The sequence below is a fragment of the Mirounga leonina genome, unplaced genomic scaffold, assembly GCF_011800145.1.
Source record: "Mirounga leonina isolate KUSES-001 unplaced genomic scaffold, KU_Mleo_1.0 Mir_101595, whole genome shotgun sequence".
Lineage (NCBI taxonomy): Eukaryota > Metazoa > Chordata > Mammalia > Carnivora > Phocidae > Mirounga > Mirounga leonina.
Genome location: NW_023270158.1, coordinates 16338192 through 16359757, shown reverse-complemented (window position 1 = coordinate 16359757; position 21566 = coordinate 16338192). Strand labels below are relative to the sequence as shown.

Genomic DNA, 21566 nt, shown 5'->3' with positions numbered 1-21566 from the left:
AAACCACCTTGGGCACAATATTGAATGCTGTCACCTCGAGGGAAGAAAAGCATTTGAAGGTAGAACTGCTCCCCTTTCTTGCTCCTAATAACATACCACATCTGTAACGCGAGGGGAAATTTGGAGGTTGGTTTTGGAATGAATAAACTCACGTGCAGTTTGCTATTTAAATTGAGTAGACAATCCCCCCACCCCTGGGGTGCTGGTGCCATATGATAATGCATGATTTTTACACTCAAGGATCTGAATCACAAAGCTACATTGGATTTACATGTAGTGGTTAGAGAAACATCTTGTATAAGAAAATACCAAAGGATAGCACAGTGTCATATAAAAGCTATTTGCTAATAAATCTGCCCTGATGGGCTACTAAAAATGGACGCACCAGACATAAAAGATGTGTGTGTCTATTACACAGGCTAGCGTGGTGAATGATGACAAGTTTCCACGGGTACACCGAGATAAGAAAGAGCTGTTGTTGGTGTCAGCACCCCTGCAAGAAATGAAATGATAATTCTGGGACACACTTACAAGAGTTACCGTGTGTTTGATCAACTTTTGAATATATGCAAGCCCAGAATCCTCTGGTAGCCCCAAGTGAAATTGCCAACAACCTTTTAACAGTCTCTTGAGAAGGAGCACTGAATCGAATCGCATAGAACCTTCCTTGGATTGAGTGTTATTTCCAAAGCAAGTAGTTCCAGTGTGTTTGTGGTGGTGATGGGGCGGGGGAGGAATGGGGAAAGGCCATTGTTAGTTGCCTTTTATTTTTTTGCATCAAGGACATTTTTTAGTATAAAATGTTAGGGTTTCTCCTCAATGAGATACCACCTCATACCAGTCAGAATGGCTAAAATTAACAAGTCAGGAAACAACAGATGGTGGCGAGGATGTGGAGAAAGGGGAACCCTCCTACACTTTTGGTGGGAATGCAAGCTGGTGCAGCCACTCTGGAAAACAGTATGGAGGTTCCTCAAAAAGTTGAAAATAGAGCTACCCTACAACCCAGCAATTGCACTACTAGGTATTTACCCCCAAAGATACAAATATAGTGATCCGAAGGGGCACCTGTACCCTGATGTTTATAGCAGCAATGTCCACGATAGCCAAACTGTGGAAAGAGCCAAGATGTCCATTGACAGATGAATGGATAAAGAAGATGTGGTGTATATATAAAATGGAATATTATGCAGCCATCAAAAAAATGAAATCTTGCCATTTGCAACGACGTGGATGGAACTAGAGGGTATTATGCTAAGCGAAATAAGTCAGTCAGAGAAAGACAAGTATCATATGATCTCACTGATACGAGGAATTCTTAATCTCAGGAAACAAACAGGGTTGCTGGAGTGGTAGGGGGTGGGAGGGATGGGGTGGCTGGGTGATAGACATTGGGGAGGGTATGTGCTATGGTGAGCGCTGTGAATTGTGTAAGACTGTTGAATCACAGACCTGTACCTCTGAAACAAATAATACATTATATGTTAAAAAAAAAAAAAAGATATTAGGAAGGGAAAAATGAAGTGGGGGGGATCGGAGAGGGAGATGAACCATGAGAGACTATGGACTCTGAGAAACAAACTGAGGGTTCTAGAGGGGAGGGGTGTGGGGGGATGGGTTAGCCTGGTGATGGGTATTAAAGAGGGCACGTTCTGCTTAGAGCACTGGGTGTTATACGCAAACAACGAATCATGGAACACTACATCAAAAACTAATGATGTAATGTATGGTAACTAATGTAACATAATAAAATAAAATTTAAAAAAATAATAAAAAAATTTTTTTTAAATGTCAGGGTTTCAAATGACAAAACCTAAGTTGTTTAGGTGTGTTCATAGACTGTGAGTCAAAGGGGGAACAAACATCTTCCAGCACAAAAAAATTCACTGACCTTCACCATTGGATTCATTTGATAGCTACACACGAAGACAAAAGGCTTGTCTGATTTTAAAAAACGAAGAAATCAACAATTTTTACATACAGTTCATATACTCTGTATGGAAAATTAACACTTGAGACCCGCAGTTATAAACACTTAAAGTTTCATGTCGATCTGGCACTTAGAACTTTTTAGAATATTCTTTCGCAATCTTTTCAACTATTTAGTTTAAGCATATTCTGAGTACTCCTCCAGCATTTTATTGGAGTTTTTTTCTTTTTAATGCTTAACAATGCAAAGTCAAGTGTAGACGTTCAGTGTAGGTGTGGCCATTAGCTCAGCTGGGCACCGCTGCTTTTCTTGTCTCTTGCTAGATTTTCTGCTTGAAGGTTGCTCCATTCAGGCAGCCCCCGCCCCCACTTGAGCCAACTAGGCAGCCAGGAGACCTCTCCAAGCACACTTCTCTCTGACAGTTACCTAGATATATTATAGGAAATGCAAATGGACTCTTCTGCTATCAGAGGACATTCCCCAGCATCCTCCAAATCAGAAATGATTTCTGGACCATTAAACTGATAAAGAACTGGAAAGGAATAATGACAGAAAGAGTGGGGTTCAGCCCATAGACACCTCTAAGGAAAGAATAGCAGTTGTTTCTCAGTTTAGGCGTTCATAGACTGGGCAGTACAGCTGGTGAGAACTGGACCAGATGCTCTGGGAAATTCTCTTCTTCCTTCTGCAATCCATTTTGGCTTTAAGAGGGGGGGTGTGCTGAGCAGGCAGGAGCTAGGATTTCTGGCTCTCTACACTGTTTCCTCCTAGAGAGGGCTTGGGTTTTTAGGTTTCTGTAACATCCGACTCTGCCCAGGTGGGTCAGGGAGTCCAGCCTAAGTTCTCAAATCAGATCTCACTTCCTTTATCGCCTTATCGGGGCGAGAAGGCTGTGTCCTAGCGAAGAAAAACAGACAAAAGGAGAGTAGGGCGGATAATGAGAAAGGCAGAGAGGGTAGGAATAGAAGAACACCGAATGTGAGGGACTACTTCAAAACAGCAGATAAATGTCTTTTTTTCCCCATATTAAAAATCTGTCTGCCAAAATGAAAAGGCCTAATTAGCAGCTAAATACAAATCCATGTCCTCTATCTTTTAAAAGACACATCACCAAGGTACAAAGCAGCGTGTCTGGTTGAAGGTTAGGTGATTCGATCCCTCTATTATTTTGTATAAAACAAAGAATCTGTAGTTTCATTACGCTTAAATTGTCTGGCAGTGGATGAAGTTAACTTTTATTAGAAACTGTTCTTTCATATTATACAGTGTAGTCAAGGATATATTAGCTTTGACGTTTTCTTACATCTCAATATAGTGTAGAGTGAATTTACTGTGAGACTAATTTAGAAGGAGGCTTTTCATAGGAGGAAATAATGGTCAGCATCAGCTGGGCTGCAAATTATAAGCAGGATGAAAATTCAGGGAAAAAATGGATATACACATAAAATTGCTAAATGTTAACAAGCATGCTTCTTATATTTGTATTCCGATGATACTCTTTATCTCTTAAAACTCCAGTTTCGTAAAAATTCTTTTCAGGAGGAAGATTTTATTCTTGAGGAAATGGTATAGTGCATCCTAACGTGATTATTTTGTCTTAAAGAAAGAAAAAACCCATCAGATTAAACAGTATATAAAAGGTGTTTTTATTTTTTTATTTTTTTATTTTATTTTATTTTTTTTAAAGATTTTATTTATTTATTTGACAGAGACACAGTGAGAGAGGGAACACAAGCAGGGGCAGTGGGAGAGGGAGAAGCAGGCTCCCCGCAGAGCAGGGAGCCCGACGTGGGACTCGATCCCAGGACCCTGGGATCATGACCTGAGCTGAAGGCAGTCGCCCAACCAACTGAGCCACCCAGGCGCCCTAAAAGGTGTTTTTAGAGCTCATCTCTGGGAAAGGAAAAAACCTGGACAATTTAAGCATTTAAAACACAGTTTAAAGATGATTGATTTGACTAATAGACAATATGGTCATTATAAAACAAATTCCCAGTATGTGAAATTTAATTTCACCTATAGGATTCATCACTCATCACAAAAGTTTTATTATACTCTGGTATCAGGTGCCATTCTCTCGCTTTTCGTTGTTTTTTCCCAATAAGATCGTGCTGGTCAGCTGATATTTTGTGGCACCAATTAAACATATTATTGGTCAATGAGATTGGATTCTGTTTAAACCAAACAAAGACGCAAACAAGCATATCAGAATGATAAGTGTAGTGCTTTAGCTTCAATAACTTAGAATATAACTCTATCACGCAAGGATGTTTCAGCTGCTAAACTAATAAAACCCAGTCAATCAAATAGTAAAAGATATTGAGAAGCAGCAATAGGAAGTGTTATAAGAAAAGCACCCAATGGAGACACATAAGAGAAAACCCGTCAGTCGACTCATTCCATTTCTTATCTGTTCTATAGGTTTAGCGGTGGAAAGGTTTTTTTTTTTTTCTCCTTTGCATTTATCTTTGTGCCTGAATGAGTTCAATTTCACTTAGATTAGGACAGAAACTTCAGAACAGCAGGTTAATCCGTCCTGTCTTCATGGGCAACTGAGCAAACAGACCAATATCAGTGTAAAATTGTAATTCTGGAGATTAATGTTGTCTTTCTTGTTTGTGGTGAGCTTAACCTCCTTGCCTTTTTTTTTCCCTCTCTTTCAGCTTCTGTCCAGGGTCCCTGGGAGAGAGCCATCTCACCAAACAAAGTGCCCTACTATATCAAGTAAGTCCGAAGCATCACATTCCTAAAAGGGCATTTATTGTGGCTAATCTGCATATTCACAAGTGAATGTATTTCTGAAATGTGACGTTAACCTGGCCTACAATACCTAGTTCTTCATTCCACGAGGAAGCTTGGCTAGTCAACTCATGCTAAAATTACCACTGCAAATGTGCTGATGCAATAGGGAGCTGCCTTTAGGAAAAACCCATTTGACACAGCATATATGTTGTGTTTTGTGATTGGGGTGGAGTGGATTTTCCACACTCGAACAAAAAGCTGCAGATAATATTACTGATAGTGGGAGTGAATATTTATAAGGACAGTTTCATTTATTTGGGGGTTTGCCCACATTTCTTTTTCAGCAAAGATGGATGCTTTCTGCAGCTCAATGTACACAGAGTGTTTTAGGTGAATAAATAGTTCACGTACCCAAAAGGCAGTCAGCGGCGGGCCCGGATGTGTGGAGCTGAGTGTTCATTCTCGATACATAGCACTCAGCATTTTTCACATAATGACAACAGAATGATACTGTTTTCTGGGGCCATTTATGTCAGTCAAAGGAATACAGGTGCTTAGAAGCGCCTTCCACGGGATGCTGCATGAAATACAAATTATGATACATCGGGTCAACGTGGAAGGGAGAGGAGGGAGGATATGGACTCATGATGATACCTTAACAGTTTCCATTGATGGTGCAATAGAGTTCAACTTCAATTTCACTTTGAATCTGCTGTCTCAACAATTTAATTTCGTCGGCTTCATGAAATAATCTTCAGTACCAACTAAAGTCTTTGAACCTGCTTCTTTCATGAGTCTGACTAAAAATACTCCACGTGTTCCCATTGTTTCGGCCTCCCATGTTTTATCAGGTCACTTTCTGTTCTTCCACTGCTGATCAATTCTTCATAATTCAGGTCTACAGCAATATCAGCAATCCTAGATCTTCATTACCACAGTTCTCCAGAAATTAGATTGCGTGCCTCAATTGTGTTAACCCAGAAGAATGGGGGTGAGGGAACTCTTTGGACTCTTCAAGGAGAAATACATCCTTTAGGAAAGCTTTGTCTTATTAAATTTTTCCAGGCAAGGTATCTCTTACCTTTAAACATTCTCCTTCAATTTGCTTTGATCCTGCTTTTTATTTTTCTTCTTTTATTGTATTGTAGTATTTTCATTCTGTATAATTATTAATTCAGTCACTCTACATATTTTAGTACCTATTTTAAATCACCTGTGTTATTAAATGATAAGTTGATTTAGACACGCACTGTATGGCTTTACATCCACTGTATATTTTGTGGAACACTTAATTCAAGCTCCTCCCAGTCATCTCCAGTGTCTTGGTCATCATAAATTTTTGGGACCTAAGATTTTTGGAACCTGCTACTCCTTCAACCTGTTTATAAATCTCTCACTTTATCCAATTCTTTCTGATAGATGAAGAGATGGTCTTTACTAGACAAAGACTCTTCTTTTATAGCCAAGGTTGGAAGACCACCTGAGAACCCAAAACATCTTCAAGCCATTATTCTCCAGATTATTCCTGTTGGGGGCTTATTAAATATCTCACGGGGATTCCTAGCATTCCCCCCACCCCCACCCCTGCCAATATTCTTTCCCTAAATATTTATCTTCTCCCTGATGTTACACCCACTGCAAAAGATCCCAGATCATTGCTGTGTGGCAATGAACATGAATTCTGTCCAAAAATAAAAAGGAGACCAATTAAAGAAAACCTATAATTCCCCCACCACCACCCCCATAACTAGTCTCTTGCTGCTCCTTGGTGGTATCAGAGAGCAGCTACCCTCTCTCTGTCCCCCTCTTTTCCGGTGTTCCTTCACCGACTTGAAGATCGTGGTGGCAGTGTTGATAAGGGCACAGATCAGGAAACAAGAAAACTTGATTTCTGGTCCTGGCTCTGTCATGAGTTGATGGTGTGGCCTTGGGCAAGTCACTTAACCTGTGCAGACCTTGGTGTCTCATTCATAAAATAAGAAGTTGGATTTGGTGATATCTAAGGGCTTCATAGCTCTAAGAATCAATGAGTGTGACTCATTGAATGGTCTTGCCCAAGTCCAAAAACAAGATCTCAGCTTTTCAAGAAGTTTATCTTTATTTTTAAAATTCTTTATTTTAATCATTAACATAATATAAATTCTTATTTTAAAAAAGCATACGAATTCTATTTTTCCACTGTTTAATTAGCTGCAGATATGCTCCCTAAACCCACTCCAGTTTCTCCAGGTAACCATTTAAAAAGCTCAAATCTTGATGTTTAATTTAGGGCTATCATTCTGCCTGATTTACTAGTAAGAGACATAGAGCAATAGACAAAAAATCAGTAGAAAGGGGAGTCTGGAGACCTCAAACCCTCTGAAGGAGTCCGTTTCTAGGAACGAGGAATTACATAACTGCTCAAAAATACCTCTGAAACTTTCTGGAGATCATGTATTTCTAAAAATTATAATCTATTTGAAATTAGAGATAATAGAATTTCTCAAATATACCTCTAAAATGTTAAGCTAATGTAGGGAGAACATGTGTTCAGAGAATATACATTGTCAACAAACAGATGACTAGTGTCATTTGTGATTTATTATTACATATTACTGTTGTCTAAAAGATTCTTTTCATAGCAAATTACTTTGATGTACAAGGTTCAGTGGACTTCATGCACTGGCTAATGCTATTTGTAATTCGAGATGCCTTATTTATCCACAAATAACAATACTAATAAGTTTATAATGACATTACTTCAACCAGTCCCCACCTTGTCCTTCCTCTTTGTTACCTTGTCTCAACTTGCATTCAAGAGTTTTAAGCACACATTTCCAGGCACAAAGCCAGATGTCTTCTCTGGATCTTTCTTTTTTTTAAGATTTGTTCATTTATTTTAGAGAGAGAGAGTGCATGCATGTGCATGGACAGGGAGGGGCAGAGGAAGAGGGAGAGAGAAACCCAAGCAGACTTGACACTGAGCACAGAGCCCGACGTGGGGCTTGATCTCAGGACCCTGAGATCAGACCTGAGCTGAAACCAAGGGTTGGATGCTTAACTGCCTGTGCCCCCCAGGCGCCCCCTCTGGATCTTTTTTTTCAATACTTAATAATTTTTCCTTTTCAATGCTGGGATAAACTGATCACCTAAATAACCAGAGGTTTCTGCACCAGTAACCCCATTCCAGTTAGTTGTTGAGTTGTGCACTCGTGCTTGAGGTTGTAAGTCATTACCAGCATCTTCTGCTCTAGCTTGCAAATCAGACAGTGTTTATGCCTGCATCCTGACACCAGCTTTTCATATGATGCTAAGAATCTTGATTTTGATACTTCAAACTACATGTTTGTCTAGTTTATTAGTCCGTAGCATTCATCATTGTTACAGTTTTCATATTCTCTCTCCCTGGGGACTCTCTTATTCCTGCCAGTGTCTCTTTCAGGTTATTTGATTACAGCTTTCATTGCCCCTGAAAAAATAATCACCTACAATGTTCAACCTGTTACAACTGCCTTTTCCACTCTCTGCCATTTTGTGGTTTCCTGGCCTACTGTCAAACTCATGAAAATTTCAATATAATAGCCTTTAACCAGCTGCTGCATTCTGTTAGGATTTCTTTCACCTTTTTATGTTGCATACTCCCATATGGGTAAACCGAACAGAGCCAAGAGCTGGGACTCTCTTGCTTTCTTAATGAGTTAGAAAATTATTCTTCTGTGTTCTGGACTGTCAAAAGAATTTAGGAATCCCAAACTTGCATGCAGTATGTTCCTGCATAGATGACATAATAAGAGCATAAGAAATAGCACACTGGGTCAGACCAGTAGGGCAACTAGCCAAGAACTCCATCCCAGATGCAGACACCAGTGGCTGTTCGTCAGTTAACCTAGTAATTTCCATCTTAAAAAATTAGGATGCATCCTGACCATTTCTTAATAGTCCACCGTAAATCAGTTGGCATTGAGTTTATCCAGCGGTTTCTTACTTCCTCCATTCTCCTCTTCAACCTTGTCTTCAGAAGATTGAGTCCCATGAATCTGCTGATTTCGGTGTAAAGAAATAAAGCTATATTGCAGTTTCTCTTCACTGTACATTTTTGAACCTCAAGGGATGGCCCCCATTAAGGGCTGCGGAATTCAGTGAATACAATGGTATTTACCAAAGTAGACTTTAATCTCACATCCCCTTACAACCCCCTTTTCATTTTCATCTTCCCAGTCTGAGAAGCTCTAATCCTTTTTAGGTTCTTAGCCTGTCCTTGAATGAAAGATAAGTATTCCCCTTGATCATCTTAGCTGCTTTTCCCTGGATCTCTTCCAGTTCTGTTACATCTTCCTTGGGATGTCGTGACTGGGACGGCCCAAATATTGGTTATTACATTTGTTAGCATTGTCTCTACTCTTGGCTCGCTTGTGAGGAAAGTAAACGCTCTTTGCCGTCTCCCATTGGTGAGAGATGGAGAAACCGATTGAGGTCACAGCTTGTTCTCCCTATATTAGTTCTGGCCGGAGGTTGCTTTGCTGCTACTTTTCTGTAATACCGGCTGAAGTGTTTGCCCTTCTGTTTCTGCCAGCTGGCCCCCAGGAAGGCTTCGGGTTTCAGACAAGCTGGTCCTTTCCCCTTTCAAAGACGCTGCCGTGGTAAAAAAACCGGGAGGCATTCACTACTGAAACCCAGTAGGAAACCTGCTGACTCGATCACCAGGAAGGCATTCCAGGAGGTTCCCTGTCTCATTATCTCTGAAGCACTTCACGGGAGAATGAAAAATGGGGTTCCGGGGAATATGCTAACTGTTCAGCTCTTTTTTACATGCCTTGCTCAGGAAGCAGCTCAGGTCCACAGGCGTGTCTCTCTTTTCCTGCGGGTCATTTGGGATGTTGTCCACATTGCTGTAGATGGTGTCAAATGACCTTGATCTGCCCTTCTCTCTGCCCTCAATCCCAGGCGTGTTTCTGCAGCCACCTACTGCATGTGAGCTGCTCACAACTCTCTGGTGATTCCTGCTTAGCCAAATGCAATATAAAACCTCCTTGCCTGAAGCCAGCAGTCGCTCCAGGCAACATTTCTCATTACTGTTACGGTGTCTGTTGCCACAGTGGCTGCTTGAGGTCCCGACTCTCCCGTCCTCTATGGCTACCATTCCTGCGGCTCCACTGGTTCCAGTATTTGACACTGCATGGAATTGTGGCCATCTGCCTTAGACGTACCTTTCGGGGTTTGTGTCTTCTTGCATCCTGTTGCTCTCTTCTCAATTAAATTGCTGAGTCGTGCTCTAACTGTAAGTGCCCATGCTCCCTACCCCCAGTAGCATCTCAGTTTTGACACCACCTTCCTCTGGACCAGAGGGCCTTGATTACTATTTTCTGGGCGGTTTTTCAGATTCCAAATCCACTCCCCATACCACATTTATTTTTTTTTTAAAGATTTTATTTATTTATTTGACAGAGAGAGACACAGCGAGAGAGGAAACACAAGCAGGGGGAGTGGGAAAGGGAGAAGCAGGCTCCCCGCAGAGCAGGGAGCCCGACGCAGGGCTCCATCCCAGGACCCTGGGATCATGACCTGAGCCGAAGGCAGTCGCTTAACCAACTGAGCCACCCAGGCGCCCCCCCATACCACATTTAAAGCATATCTTGCCCTTGTTCTTGCTCCAGCTCCCTATTATTTGTGCCAGGAGTTGCTCTGATTCAAGTTTGGGTGAGTTTATTTGTTCCTTTGAGTTATCGCTCACTATTTCAGTACCTGTATTTATAGAGAGAGGAAGGAGCAGTTGGCTACGTCTCAGTTTTTTTTTTATTTTTTTGTTTTTTTAAAGATTTTATTTATTTATTTATTTGAGAGAGAGAGAGAGAAACAGCATGAAAGGGGGGAGGGTCAGAGGGAGAAGCAGGCTCCCCGCTGAGCCGGGAGCCCAATGTGGGACTCGATCCCAGGACTCCGGGATCATGACCTCAGCCGAAGGCAGTCGCTTAACCAACTGAGCCACCCAGGCACCTCGGCTACGTCTCAGGTTTAACAGCGACCACTGTGCTAAGTACCTGTGTTCGCTGGTTTGCAGTGGATACATTTTCTGAGAATGAGAAGGGCTCTGGATTATGTACTGGGCTGGATTATGATAAAGAACACTGGATTATGATATCCAACTTAGAAAATATTCCCCTGGGGCACCTGGGTGGCTCAGTTGGTTAGGCGACTGCCTTCGGTTCAGGTCATGATCCTGGAGTCCCTTGATCGAGTCCCGCATCGGGCTCCCTGCTCAGCGGGGAGTCTGCTTCTCCCTCTGACCCTCCCCCCTCTCATGTACTCTCTCTCTCTCTCTAATTCTCGCTCTCTCAAATAAATAAAAAAATAAATCTTAAAAAAAAAAAAAAGAAAATATTCCCCTAGGTCTCATTCCTGATACCTCACTGTTCTAGGAATGATACTGATCTTCTCACATTCCGTTTAAACATTGGTTAAGATTGGCAGAGGTATATGCCCTATGAAATGAGTAGATAGAGCAGGCATCAGAAGACTTGAAGTGTAATTTCAGCCTATCAATCAGCTATTTTTTTAAGTTTTATTTATTTAAGTAATGTCTACACCTGGTGTGGGCTCGAACTCACAACCCTGAGATCAGGAGTCATACACTGTACCGACTGAGCCAGCCAGGTACCCCTCAACTAGCTATTTGCCCTCAGGTGAATCACTTACAGTCTCTGGGCCTCAGTTTCTTCATCCGTCATCTAAGGGGGCTGAATCACATGATACCACATGTCATTTCCAGCCCTGACATTCTCTGGTTTTATGAATATTGACTTGGAAATAAAAATTGTTCTTAACAGTTTTCCAGAGGAATGAAAATGGATCTTCAGATCACCCTTGAGAATTCTTACTGTGCCATCAGTCTTCTCAGGATAAAGGACAAACAATATTAAACCGTTTTTTCACTTTGCTGTTTAGCACCATTGATAATAGGGAGTGGATGTAACAGAATCAGCTGTCTAATTTCAGCTGTCAATCTTTGAGGATACTGGTGAATATCTGTGGGTAATTAAATTTGTGAAATCGCTGCCAAAAGCCTGGTGCTCTGACTTTTCAAAAGGCTTTAGTACACAAAGATAACCCAGAGGTCAGTCTTCTCTGCTGGGCTTTCTCCTCCACAGTTTGATGGTTCCAAAGGTCACATTAGCCGAGTCTCATTAAGCTCTGCAACCACAATGAAGGAATAGTCAGTAATGAATAATTGATGATATAATCATGAAAACAACTCAGTTTAAGATGTTAACTGGAAGAGATTGAATGCGACACCATTGGGCTGTAGAGTGCCGAGTCTGGCCTTTGGTTTTGTAGACCTTGTGGGTAGATGAAAATGTTGGTATCTTCCGCGTCTCAAAGGTTCATAAAAAAATCTCACAGCCCTCTTTACTGAAAGTTGCATAAGCTGTAACATATAACATTGACTGGGCGCCTGGGTGGCTCAGTCGTTAAGCGTCTGCCTTCGGCTCAGGTCATGATCCCAGGGTCCTGGGATCGAGTCCCACATCGGGCTCCCTGCTCCGCAGGAAGCCTGCTTCTCCCTCTCCCACTCCCCCTGCTTGTGTTCCTGCTCTCGCTATCTCTCTCTGTCAAATAAATAAATAAAAATCTTTAAAAATAAAAATAAAAAATTTTTAAAAAAACATATAACATTGACTGAAATAACAGACTCCATGAGGATAGGCGCTTTGTCTCTTTTCTCACACAGAGCCTCCCCAACATAGCACGTGCTCAGTAGATATGTGAATGAAGGAAGGAATGTACACCAGTAATTCCGCATGCCTTGCACTTTGCTGACTACTTTTACCTTCAGAAAATCTTCTAGCATCTGTGTATCGATTTAGATGTCCCACCTGAATGGGTCTCTTATATCCTCTAGACATCAACTTTAATCATAGAAAGCACGCTGAGTCTCTTATGGAGTTAATCATGTCTCCTATAGCTGGTACCTAGGAGAAAATCCTTAGCATGCGAGTCTGAATGGTATATACTAAATCCTGAGATCTCGATTCTGTTCTGTGTTTATCTAACAATATGATTTGGGTTATAACTGAGTCCATCTGGGACTGAGTTTCCCCATCAACAGTAAGGAAGCAGAACTAGCTTAATGCCTAAGACCACTCTGAGTTCTGGCTTTCTTTGTTTCAATAGAACTGGGTTTTTTTGTTGTTGTTTTTTGTTTTTTGTTTTTCCTATTCTTGGTTTTCTAGTAGGTCAATAGAGATTTAAATTGATCAACCACTGTGTTCACTAAGCATTTGTATACAGGACCTACTTTTTGGGCTGAGATCTAGTAGCCCCTGAATCTTAAGAGAACAGCATTGATAAGTTTTTATTTTAAAGAAGATTTTTGTAACATTCTGTGTGGTATGGGTAATGCTTAAAGTTGGCAGCACGGATACAAAGATACATATACATGGCAACTAAAATAGAATGTTGAATACAGGCCAAAAACTCTATTGTATTACATAGGTACAACATAAGAGTCCCCTGACTCATTTGTGGCACTTTTGGGAATGTGAGAGTGTGTATAAAATATATTTAGGTCCAGGGCGCCTGGGTGGCCTCAGTTGGTTAAGCGACTGCCTTCGGCTCAGGTCATGATCCTGGAGTCCCTGGATCGAGTCCCGCATCGGGCTCCCTGCTCGGCAGGGAGTCTGCTTCTCCTTCTGACCCTCCCTTCTCTCATGTGCTCTCTCATTCTCTCTCTCTCAAATAAATAAATTTTAAATATATATATATATATATTTAGGTCTGTTGTCCCAAAAGAAGAAAAGTAAATCATTCCAGCTATTCCTTCCTTTTCTTTTTCGAACATTCTTAAACATGCACTTGCTTCCATAATCGTGTAGTAGAAAAAAACAGGCTGTCACTTCAGATCAAGCTGTGTTGGAAGCCCAGCTTTATCATACTCTGACTCTGTTACTGGACAAATTTGCTTAACCTCACACCCTCTACTTTCTGGCACATAAGGATTATTATTAATTAGCTTTCCTTCTCTTCTCTGAAAGTCCGTTGAAGACTAATTGACAACTACTAAATACTGAGTGTTGGACTTGTAGAAAAACACTTGCACAGATACATCCAGTATTAGCTACATGTTTAGAATATTTTCTAGGACGCAAATATGTCCTTGATCAAATTAGTTTATTTTCATTTTTGGAGTTCCCACATAATTTGGGGTATGTGTGAATTCCCAAACATTCCTGAGCCTCTCCTAGGCTTCTCTAATTGCTTCATATCCTGTCCCCCTGGGAAGCAGCATCCTGTTGCCTTCACAAAGGTCAGCAGCAGCCAAGACATTTGAAAATAACTTAATAACCTTGAACTGCCTCTCCCCTTTGGATAATTTCCTTAGAGCATTAGCCCTTTGAACACTGACCTGGTTGTAGAAAATGTCCCTTTCTCAGCAGGAAAACTCCAAATCCCATTCAGTCTTCCCCTTCTTTGTTCCAGGGGACTGGGGGGCGAGGTGGAGGAGTCAGGAGGGGTGGAATTCGGGAGTAGAACAGTGGGTAAGGAGAAGGAATTCTTTCTGGGAGAACGTTCGTGTGCACACACACACATGCAGTTTCTTCTTCTAAAAAAATAAATTGAGCACATTGTATAAATCAGTGTTGTCACATTGCAAAATTTTAAAACCCCTGTACAAGAGAGAAAAAAAATCTCTGCTTTCAGCAGCCTGGAAAGCTCTTAAGAACAGGTCCTATATGAGGCTCAGCCCACTGTCAGCATTGAGCAAATGATCACATCTTTTGTGTTATCATTAACTCCCGGGTAGATGAAACGGAGAAGCTTTCCTTCTCCTTCTGAAATTTTCAATTGCTTTTTCTGTTTTTCTTTCTCAGCTTATCCACATCCATCTTGGTGCCCAAAGCCACTGCATGTCAGATAGTCAGCACAAAGAGTAATTTTTAACTTACTTCTCTGCTGTTTTAGAAGGAATTTTTTGTTGTTGTTTCCTTTAGGTTTGGTCACTTTCCCTTAGACTTGAGCTTTCTATGAAGTTACAGTCCATATAATCTAGACAGGATGAAAAGCAAAGTGTAGGGGCACCTGAGTGGCTCAGTCAGTTGAATGTCCGACTCTTGATTTCAGCTCAGGTCATGAGATCTCATGGTCTTGGGATCAAGCCCCGCATCAGGCTCCATGCTCAGTGGGGAGTCTGCTTGAGATTCTCTCTCTTTTCTCCCTCTGCCCCCCAACCTGCTCATGCTCTCTCTCTCCCCCACTCTAAAATAAATAAATAAATATTTTTTTTTAAAAAGCACAGTTTAATGTGTGCCTACTAAGTGTTAAGTGACAGACTAGTTGTATCTTTCCCATTTATGAAGATAAGACTGTCAATTATTATCCAGTAAAGAGGACATAGCTGATTGTCAGAGAGGTTGGTGGCTTAAGTCACACTAATAATGACATGGCTTTGCACCTTTCTCACCAACCCTATGACATCAGCTGGCTTCCCCCCAGCTTACCCTCTGTCTAGGACTCCCACAGTCCTTAGCCTCACTGCCCACATGCATGCTCCAAAGGATCAGAGTTGCATGAAGCTCCCTGCCTAGGTATGGTAAAGTCGGAGAGGAGGTGGTTGCTGGCTCCTAAGGGCAGAGGCCAGCTTATCGGGGACACACAAGATCCAAGAGGAGACATATTTAGTGATAGGGCTGTTGAGGGTTGGGAGAAAAAACATTGACTAAAGGGGTAGAGAATTGAGATTTAAAAAATAATAGTAAACATAAACCTCACTTGTTGCTCCCAGCTGTTTCAGCTTCCTAGTATTGTTGGTTAAAAACTGGCCCTTAGTGTAACCAAGCATGGCCAGACCACCACTGTGTGGCTGCCATCTTGGGTACCACTTGCGCTCCTCTGTAGGCCTTCCCTGCGTTGCTCGTGGTTTTTCCTTGGCTTACCTGCCCAATCAGCTTCTTCCACTATGCTCTTGCAGAGACGTTATTTTCTCTTTGCTACTTTTGGCAATAAAGAGCAAGAAGAAATAAAATGAAGCCGGGGCGCCTGGGTGGCTCAGTTGGTTAAGCGACTGCCTTCGGCTCAGGTCATGATCCTGGAGTCCCAGGATCGAGTCCCGCATCAGGCTCCCTGCTCGGCGAGGAGCCTGCTTCTCCCTCTAACCCTCCCCCCTCTCATGTACTCTCTCTCTCTCATTCTCGCTCTCTCAAATAAATAAATAAATCTTTAAAAAAAAAAAAAAGAAATAAAATGAAGCCAATACCTGCTCCACCTTGATCCTACCTCCATGGAAGCTGAGAAAGCCAAGAATCCGAGTCACATCCTGCCACCTCCATCAGGGCTTCACTAAGATGAGGGTATGGCCAAAACAGTAACCTGATAGATGCCATGGAATGTGTTTCTCCTCATATTCCCAATTCTAAGACTTTTGAGAGGTTAGGACATGGTCAGCTCAGGTGGACTAGAACAGCTCTTCGGGAGCCTTTTCAACACTAGGGCACATCCTTGAATTTGACACTATCCCCTCCTTCTGGCAACAAAGGAAGTCTCATCTTTCCCATAAATCCTAGGCCTATGGTTCTTGCCTTACAAGGCAAATACATATGGCCTCTGGCCATAAGTTATGGCTTCCCTAGGCATTGAGCATTGGGTCAGCCGATGTATTGCATGTAGAAGATCTCACCTTATTGCAGAGTGATATCTCTCGAGTTTTATTATCATAACCACATGGTGGGAAAGAAGTATCTCATATACTTTCTCCTATAATGACTTAAAATCACCAAACCAGTGGGGGCAATTAATACGTTTTCAAAGATAAAGAATAATTTAGATTTCCTATAGATTAAGAAAAATCTCTGTCTGAATATACAGTCACCCTGTACTAATCCAGAAAAAGAAGTGCTTTATCAGATACAAGGCCAGGTTAATGCTTCTTCCTCAATCTCACTTCTTTCAGTACTACAGGAACTTTTTTGCCAGAAAAAAAAAAAAATCCCACCAAAAAAGAATGAACTCTAGATGGACCAGGAGGGGCCAGGCATCATAGGTATAAGCAAAAGTTCAAAGTGTAAATATCTTTATAGCTAGAGGGAGGAGAGTGAGAGCAAGAGAGGAAAGGAGGAGCGGCAAGGGGCTGAGGAGGGGAGTGAAGGAAAGGGTATGAAAAGTAGGCCTGTGACTCATTCCCTAGGGGTGGTGAGGGGGTATGAACAACCTCAACTCAACAGACCACCTTATAAACATGCTAATGACCTCCCAGACCTCCTTGTCAATCTCATTAATGGCATTTGAACTAGCAGAAGGATACCTGAAAGTCCTACGTATCCAATGTTTTTAGCAGGATATACGTGGTCCGGCTATTTTACGTATCGTAAATAAACTTGGAATGTATGGATTTGTGAGTAATGAAGACTTTTCTGTTAACACGAAACCAGAATGTATCATAACGTAAAACACCAGGGCTATTTTGGAAACATGTGTCTGCTGATTTCAGGGTCCTCCAGGGAAAGAATGTTTTATCTATGCCTTCAACTCATTAGTGAAGATCGGTACTAGGTAAGAATCTATGATTTATGTGAGTCCAATTTGAAATTCAGTGCTTTATACCTACACAATATATATTTATTTTAATTTAAAAATTGCCTTTGCAGGGAGAGAAAGGAAAGAAAAGTAGGATGAGTGGGCCCAAATATTTCCCCTTACTTTGTTGTCTCCAGTTCTCAGAAAGTCTAAGTCTCAAGTCTAAGGCCAGGGTCAAGATTAGTGAGGGACATAACTGTTATTTTTGTAACTGTTATAAAATTTTTTTAAGTGTTATAAATATTTTTTAAATTTTATATTGAAAATTATATAGGGGCACCTGGGTGGCTCAGTCAGTTGAGTGTCCGACTCTTGATTTCGGCTCAGGTCATGATCTCAGGGTCATGAGATCGAGCCCCACATGGGGCTCTGCGCTCAGCGTGGAGTCTACTTGTCCATCTCCCTCTGCTCTGCTCCTCTCCCTGCTCTCACATGCACGCTTTCTTTCTCTCTCTCAAATAAAATCCTTTTAAAATTTTTTAAAAAGAACATTATATAAGTGACATTCAATTTTTTTATTTTATTTTATTTTATTTATTTTTATTTTATTTTGTTAGTCATCATTAGTTTTTGATGTAGTGTTCCATGATTCATTGTTTTCATATAACACCCAGTGCTCCATGCAGTACGTGTCCTCCTTAATACCCATTCTATTTTTCTGACGTTACCTTAGACTAGATCTTAAAGATAGTCCTTAAGCCATCTTTACTGTTTAACTCTTGAAATGTTTTTGGTAATTTTCAGATCCCTCATCTCCCCAGTTAAACTTTAAACTCCTTGACAATGCTTGTGCCTTATACATGTTTGCGTCACCCTTAGCAATTTATTATCTGACACAGGAAAAAATGAGAATAAATACTGGATAGTTTGTTTTGATTTTGAGGAAAAATCAACACATTTGGGGGAACTGAGCCATGCTCCTAATACATATTCTCTTAAAGGAAGAGATAATAGCAGATTAAAGGCATTCTATATAATGTTTGTGTTCTAGGTAATCTCACCGGCATCCTCTGATTAAATTATATTTTGAAGGCAGTTTTAGCCATCAGCACCTTCGTTTTCTGTATTTTCTTTGGTGGAAAGCAGAGAGAAATGCTTGATGGAGCTGGTTGCCTCATTGAACGGTGCTATAAACCATAAATCTTTGAAAGTTGCTGTTTTAGAGAAAGTATTTTTAAATGAATGTATTCCTTTAGTAGCTCCTGTTGCCAAAACTGTTACCAGGATATCTTAGGAAAATGCTTTCAAGTCCTACTCCTATCAACAGGCACCAGCTGCCTCCAGAAGCTGAGGTTGTTCCATGAGGGCACATAAGCCTATGTCTTACTATTAAAAGAATTGGAAAGAAACTGGGAGGAGGTAAGTGCATAGAGTCTAAGAGAGACGTTGAGGAAGAGCCACAGTGGCATCCAGGGGGGAAGGAAATTTAGTTCCACACAAGCAGTTCTTGCCTTTCGCTAGTGAATATTGGATGTCATTAACAAGTGCATACAAATGAGATTCATTGCATAAATGTCGAATGTTGGTAAAAAGAGAGCCAGTTTTTTTTTTCAAATACAATTTTGTTTTGTTTTTGGTAAGAGGGGAAAAAGTCATTCAGTTGTATCTTTTTAAATAGACTTTATTATTAAGGGAACTTAGAGTTGGTTATCTAACTTCGTATTTCATCCACTCAGCTGCCAAGCCATTTCTTTTTACCGTAAGCACCGCGAGGAGCAAAAGTCCTCCTTACTCCGCCCAATCTAATTCATCATCAACAAAATTGCCAATTATATTCCAAGTCCTTGAATGTATTGCTTGAGGAGAAGATGTATAAGCTGAAAGGAAGCAGCTCAATGTTGGGGTGAAAGTCTGATCTTTCTCTACTTGTTGGTAGATTCAAAGCCTACTAATCTTGTTTTGACTTGTGAACTGGAAAAAATTAATATGGAAGGTATGGAGAAAAGATGTTCAAACTACAAAGTCATTTTTCCTGAGAAGTTATTTGACTGTAGTTGTAACTATAACTCAGAGTATATCAGAGGGCTCAGATGTGGAACATTTCTTTAAAATTAAAACCTAAAAATCCCGATGTCTAATAGAATGTATAAAAATAGCTACCTCTGAAGGATATGGGATGAGCAGAGGAATGCTGAATAATATCATCTGACAGTTTGGGCCATACCTTTATGGTGGTTGCTGTGGCCTGAAAAATATAGGATTAATTCAATAAAACATTGGGAAAAAAACAACATAAACATAAAATATTTTAAATTAAAAACACTGAATAGGAACAGGAGAAAAAAATCCCCCAGCAAATCAGTATTGCTTGGGGAAGCATGAATCCCAGACCAGCAATATTTTTATCCAAATAACCTCTAGGTCTGTAGTGAACAAACACCTTTATCACCAAATTTTATAAACAGAGAGTAAAGAAAAGAGTACTTAGGGTTGTTGGATATACTTCTCCAAGATGGTAACTTTATTCAGAGCTTCAGGCTTGACTCTACCAGCTTCTGAATTTATTTGGAGTACTTCGTCAATTTAGGATTGCAAACTACAAGCAGAGACATGGTAAAATAATGACAAAGATCATTAATAGTGGTGGTTACAGTGAACAGATGATGGTTGTTGTATAGATTAATAACACACCCAAGGAAATCTGTGGGAAATTTCAGTTGGGATATAAAACACCGAACTAAGGCAGAGGTGAAATAAATTAAAAAAAAAAAACTCCTAGGATATTAAATTTAGGCCTAAGTATCTAAAGCTGTAAATTCTATAGGTCTGTTCAAATACTCTGTATAGTAGGTCCCCACTCCCATCCATGGTTTCGCTTTGCACGGTTTTGGTTACGTGGGGTCCTCCGCGGTCTGGAAGCAGGTGATGTTCCTTCTGACGTATTGTTAGAAAGTCAATAGTAGCCTAACACTACATCAAAGTTGTCCACATGGTTATGCTCACCTCAGCTCATCATGTTAGACATCTTACCATGTCACATCATCACAAGAAGAAGGGAGTGCAGTACAGTAGGATATTTAGAGAGAAAGATGGCATTCACATAATGTTTATTATCGTTTGTTATAATTGTTGTATTTTATTATTAGTTATTGCCATTAATCTCTTACTGTGCCTAATTTATAAATGAAACTTTATCATAGGTATGTATGTATAGGAAAAAACATAGTATATCTAGGGTTTGGTACTCTCTGCTGTTTCGGGCATCCAGTGGTGGCGGAGGGCTTGGAATGTATGCCCTGTGGATAAGGGGGGACTACCGTATGCCCTTACATTAATTGTGTCACTCAGTGATCTTCATTACTCTAGATACAGGGAGTGACCCTGAGTACAGTGGCATCACTTCTGTTTATAAGCCAATCTGAAGATATGTAAGCCACTCTTAGTATATAATAGACACTATAAAGATATAATTGAATCCAGTTTTTTCTAACTTGAAAACTAATTTCAGATAAACTCTAAATTGGGCAGTTCTTGATACTTTGATTTGAGTACCCCAGTAAATATATTTTTCCAATTTCCAAGTTTTGTGTATCCTTTTCAAAGAAAGAAGACAGTCCTTTAAATGCCTAACTGCCTGGGACTTCCTTGGGTTGTTTTCCGTGAGAGTTCAAATCATACAACTATGAATAACAACAACAACGAAAAACCATTTTGTCAGACCGTATGTTTTGTGTGTATGTTTATTTTAATGTCCTATCTTCCCAAGTATCGCCTCGGATTCACTTCTCCACACATCCTACCTTCCAGAAAGTCGTCGTTTTTCTGTTCATAGAATTGCTGCTATTCTTTTCTTCATCTCCTGTTGAGTTTGTAGGTGTTCTGAATAGTTTGATAACTATCTAGCTGAATTCCTGGGACCAGACAAAATTTAGGTCTCCTACTCCTCTGCCATCTTGCTCCTCCTTCTATTTTAGCATCCACAGTAGAAAGTAGACTTACTTTCATTTGGTCCATAGTAGCAAAGTGTATCTGGTGTGTAAGTAAGATGGATCTTGAAGTTGAGCCCTGAATACACTCTTTCTGCAACCCCAAGAAGGTAAACTTTTGAAATATAAACATTGACTTTTCTGAGTGTCCCAGTTAAAGGTTGATGGAGGTGTTCGCTTTATTGTTTTGTTTTCTGCTGGTGCTTTGTTATAGTTACAGGTTGAGAACAGACAAGATGGGCAGTAACTAACTGCTGTGTGAATATCCTTGGTGGGTCATGTAGGGTGGAGATGAGGAAAGAGGAGGGGCCAGGGTGGAAACAGAGAGACCAGGTAGGTGTGTGGAAAACACTAGTGGTAGATTTGATAACAGTAGCAGTGGAGATCAGGAGAAGGAGTTGGGAGGTGTGTTTTGGAAGCCATCA

At 40.7% G+C, this 21566-nt stretch overlaps 1 protein-coding gene across 9 annotated transcripts in view; it reads left to right on the top strand.

Moving 5' to 3' along the window:
• Nucleotides 1-21566, top strand: part of DMD (dystrophin) — a 1717438-nt gene that overhangs the window by 1510804 nt on the left and 185068 nt on the right. For all 9 annotated transcript variants that reach the window (XM_035001266.1, XM_035001277.1, XM_035001248.1 and 6 more), the window contains one exon: nt 4594-4654. In XM_035001266.1, the coding sequence (XP_034857157.1) occupies nt 4594-4654 (61 nt within the window). The remainder of the gene's footprint in view (nt 1-4593; nt 4655-21566) is intronic.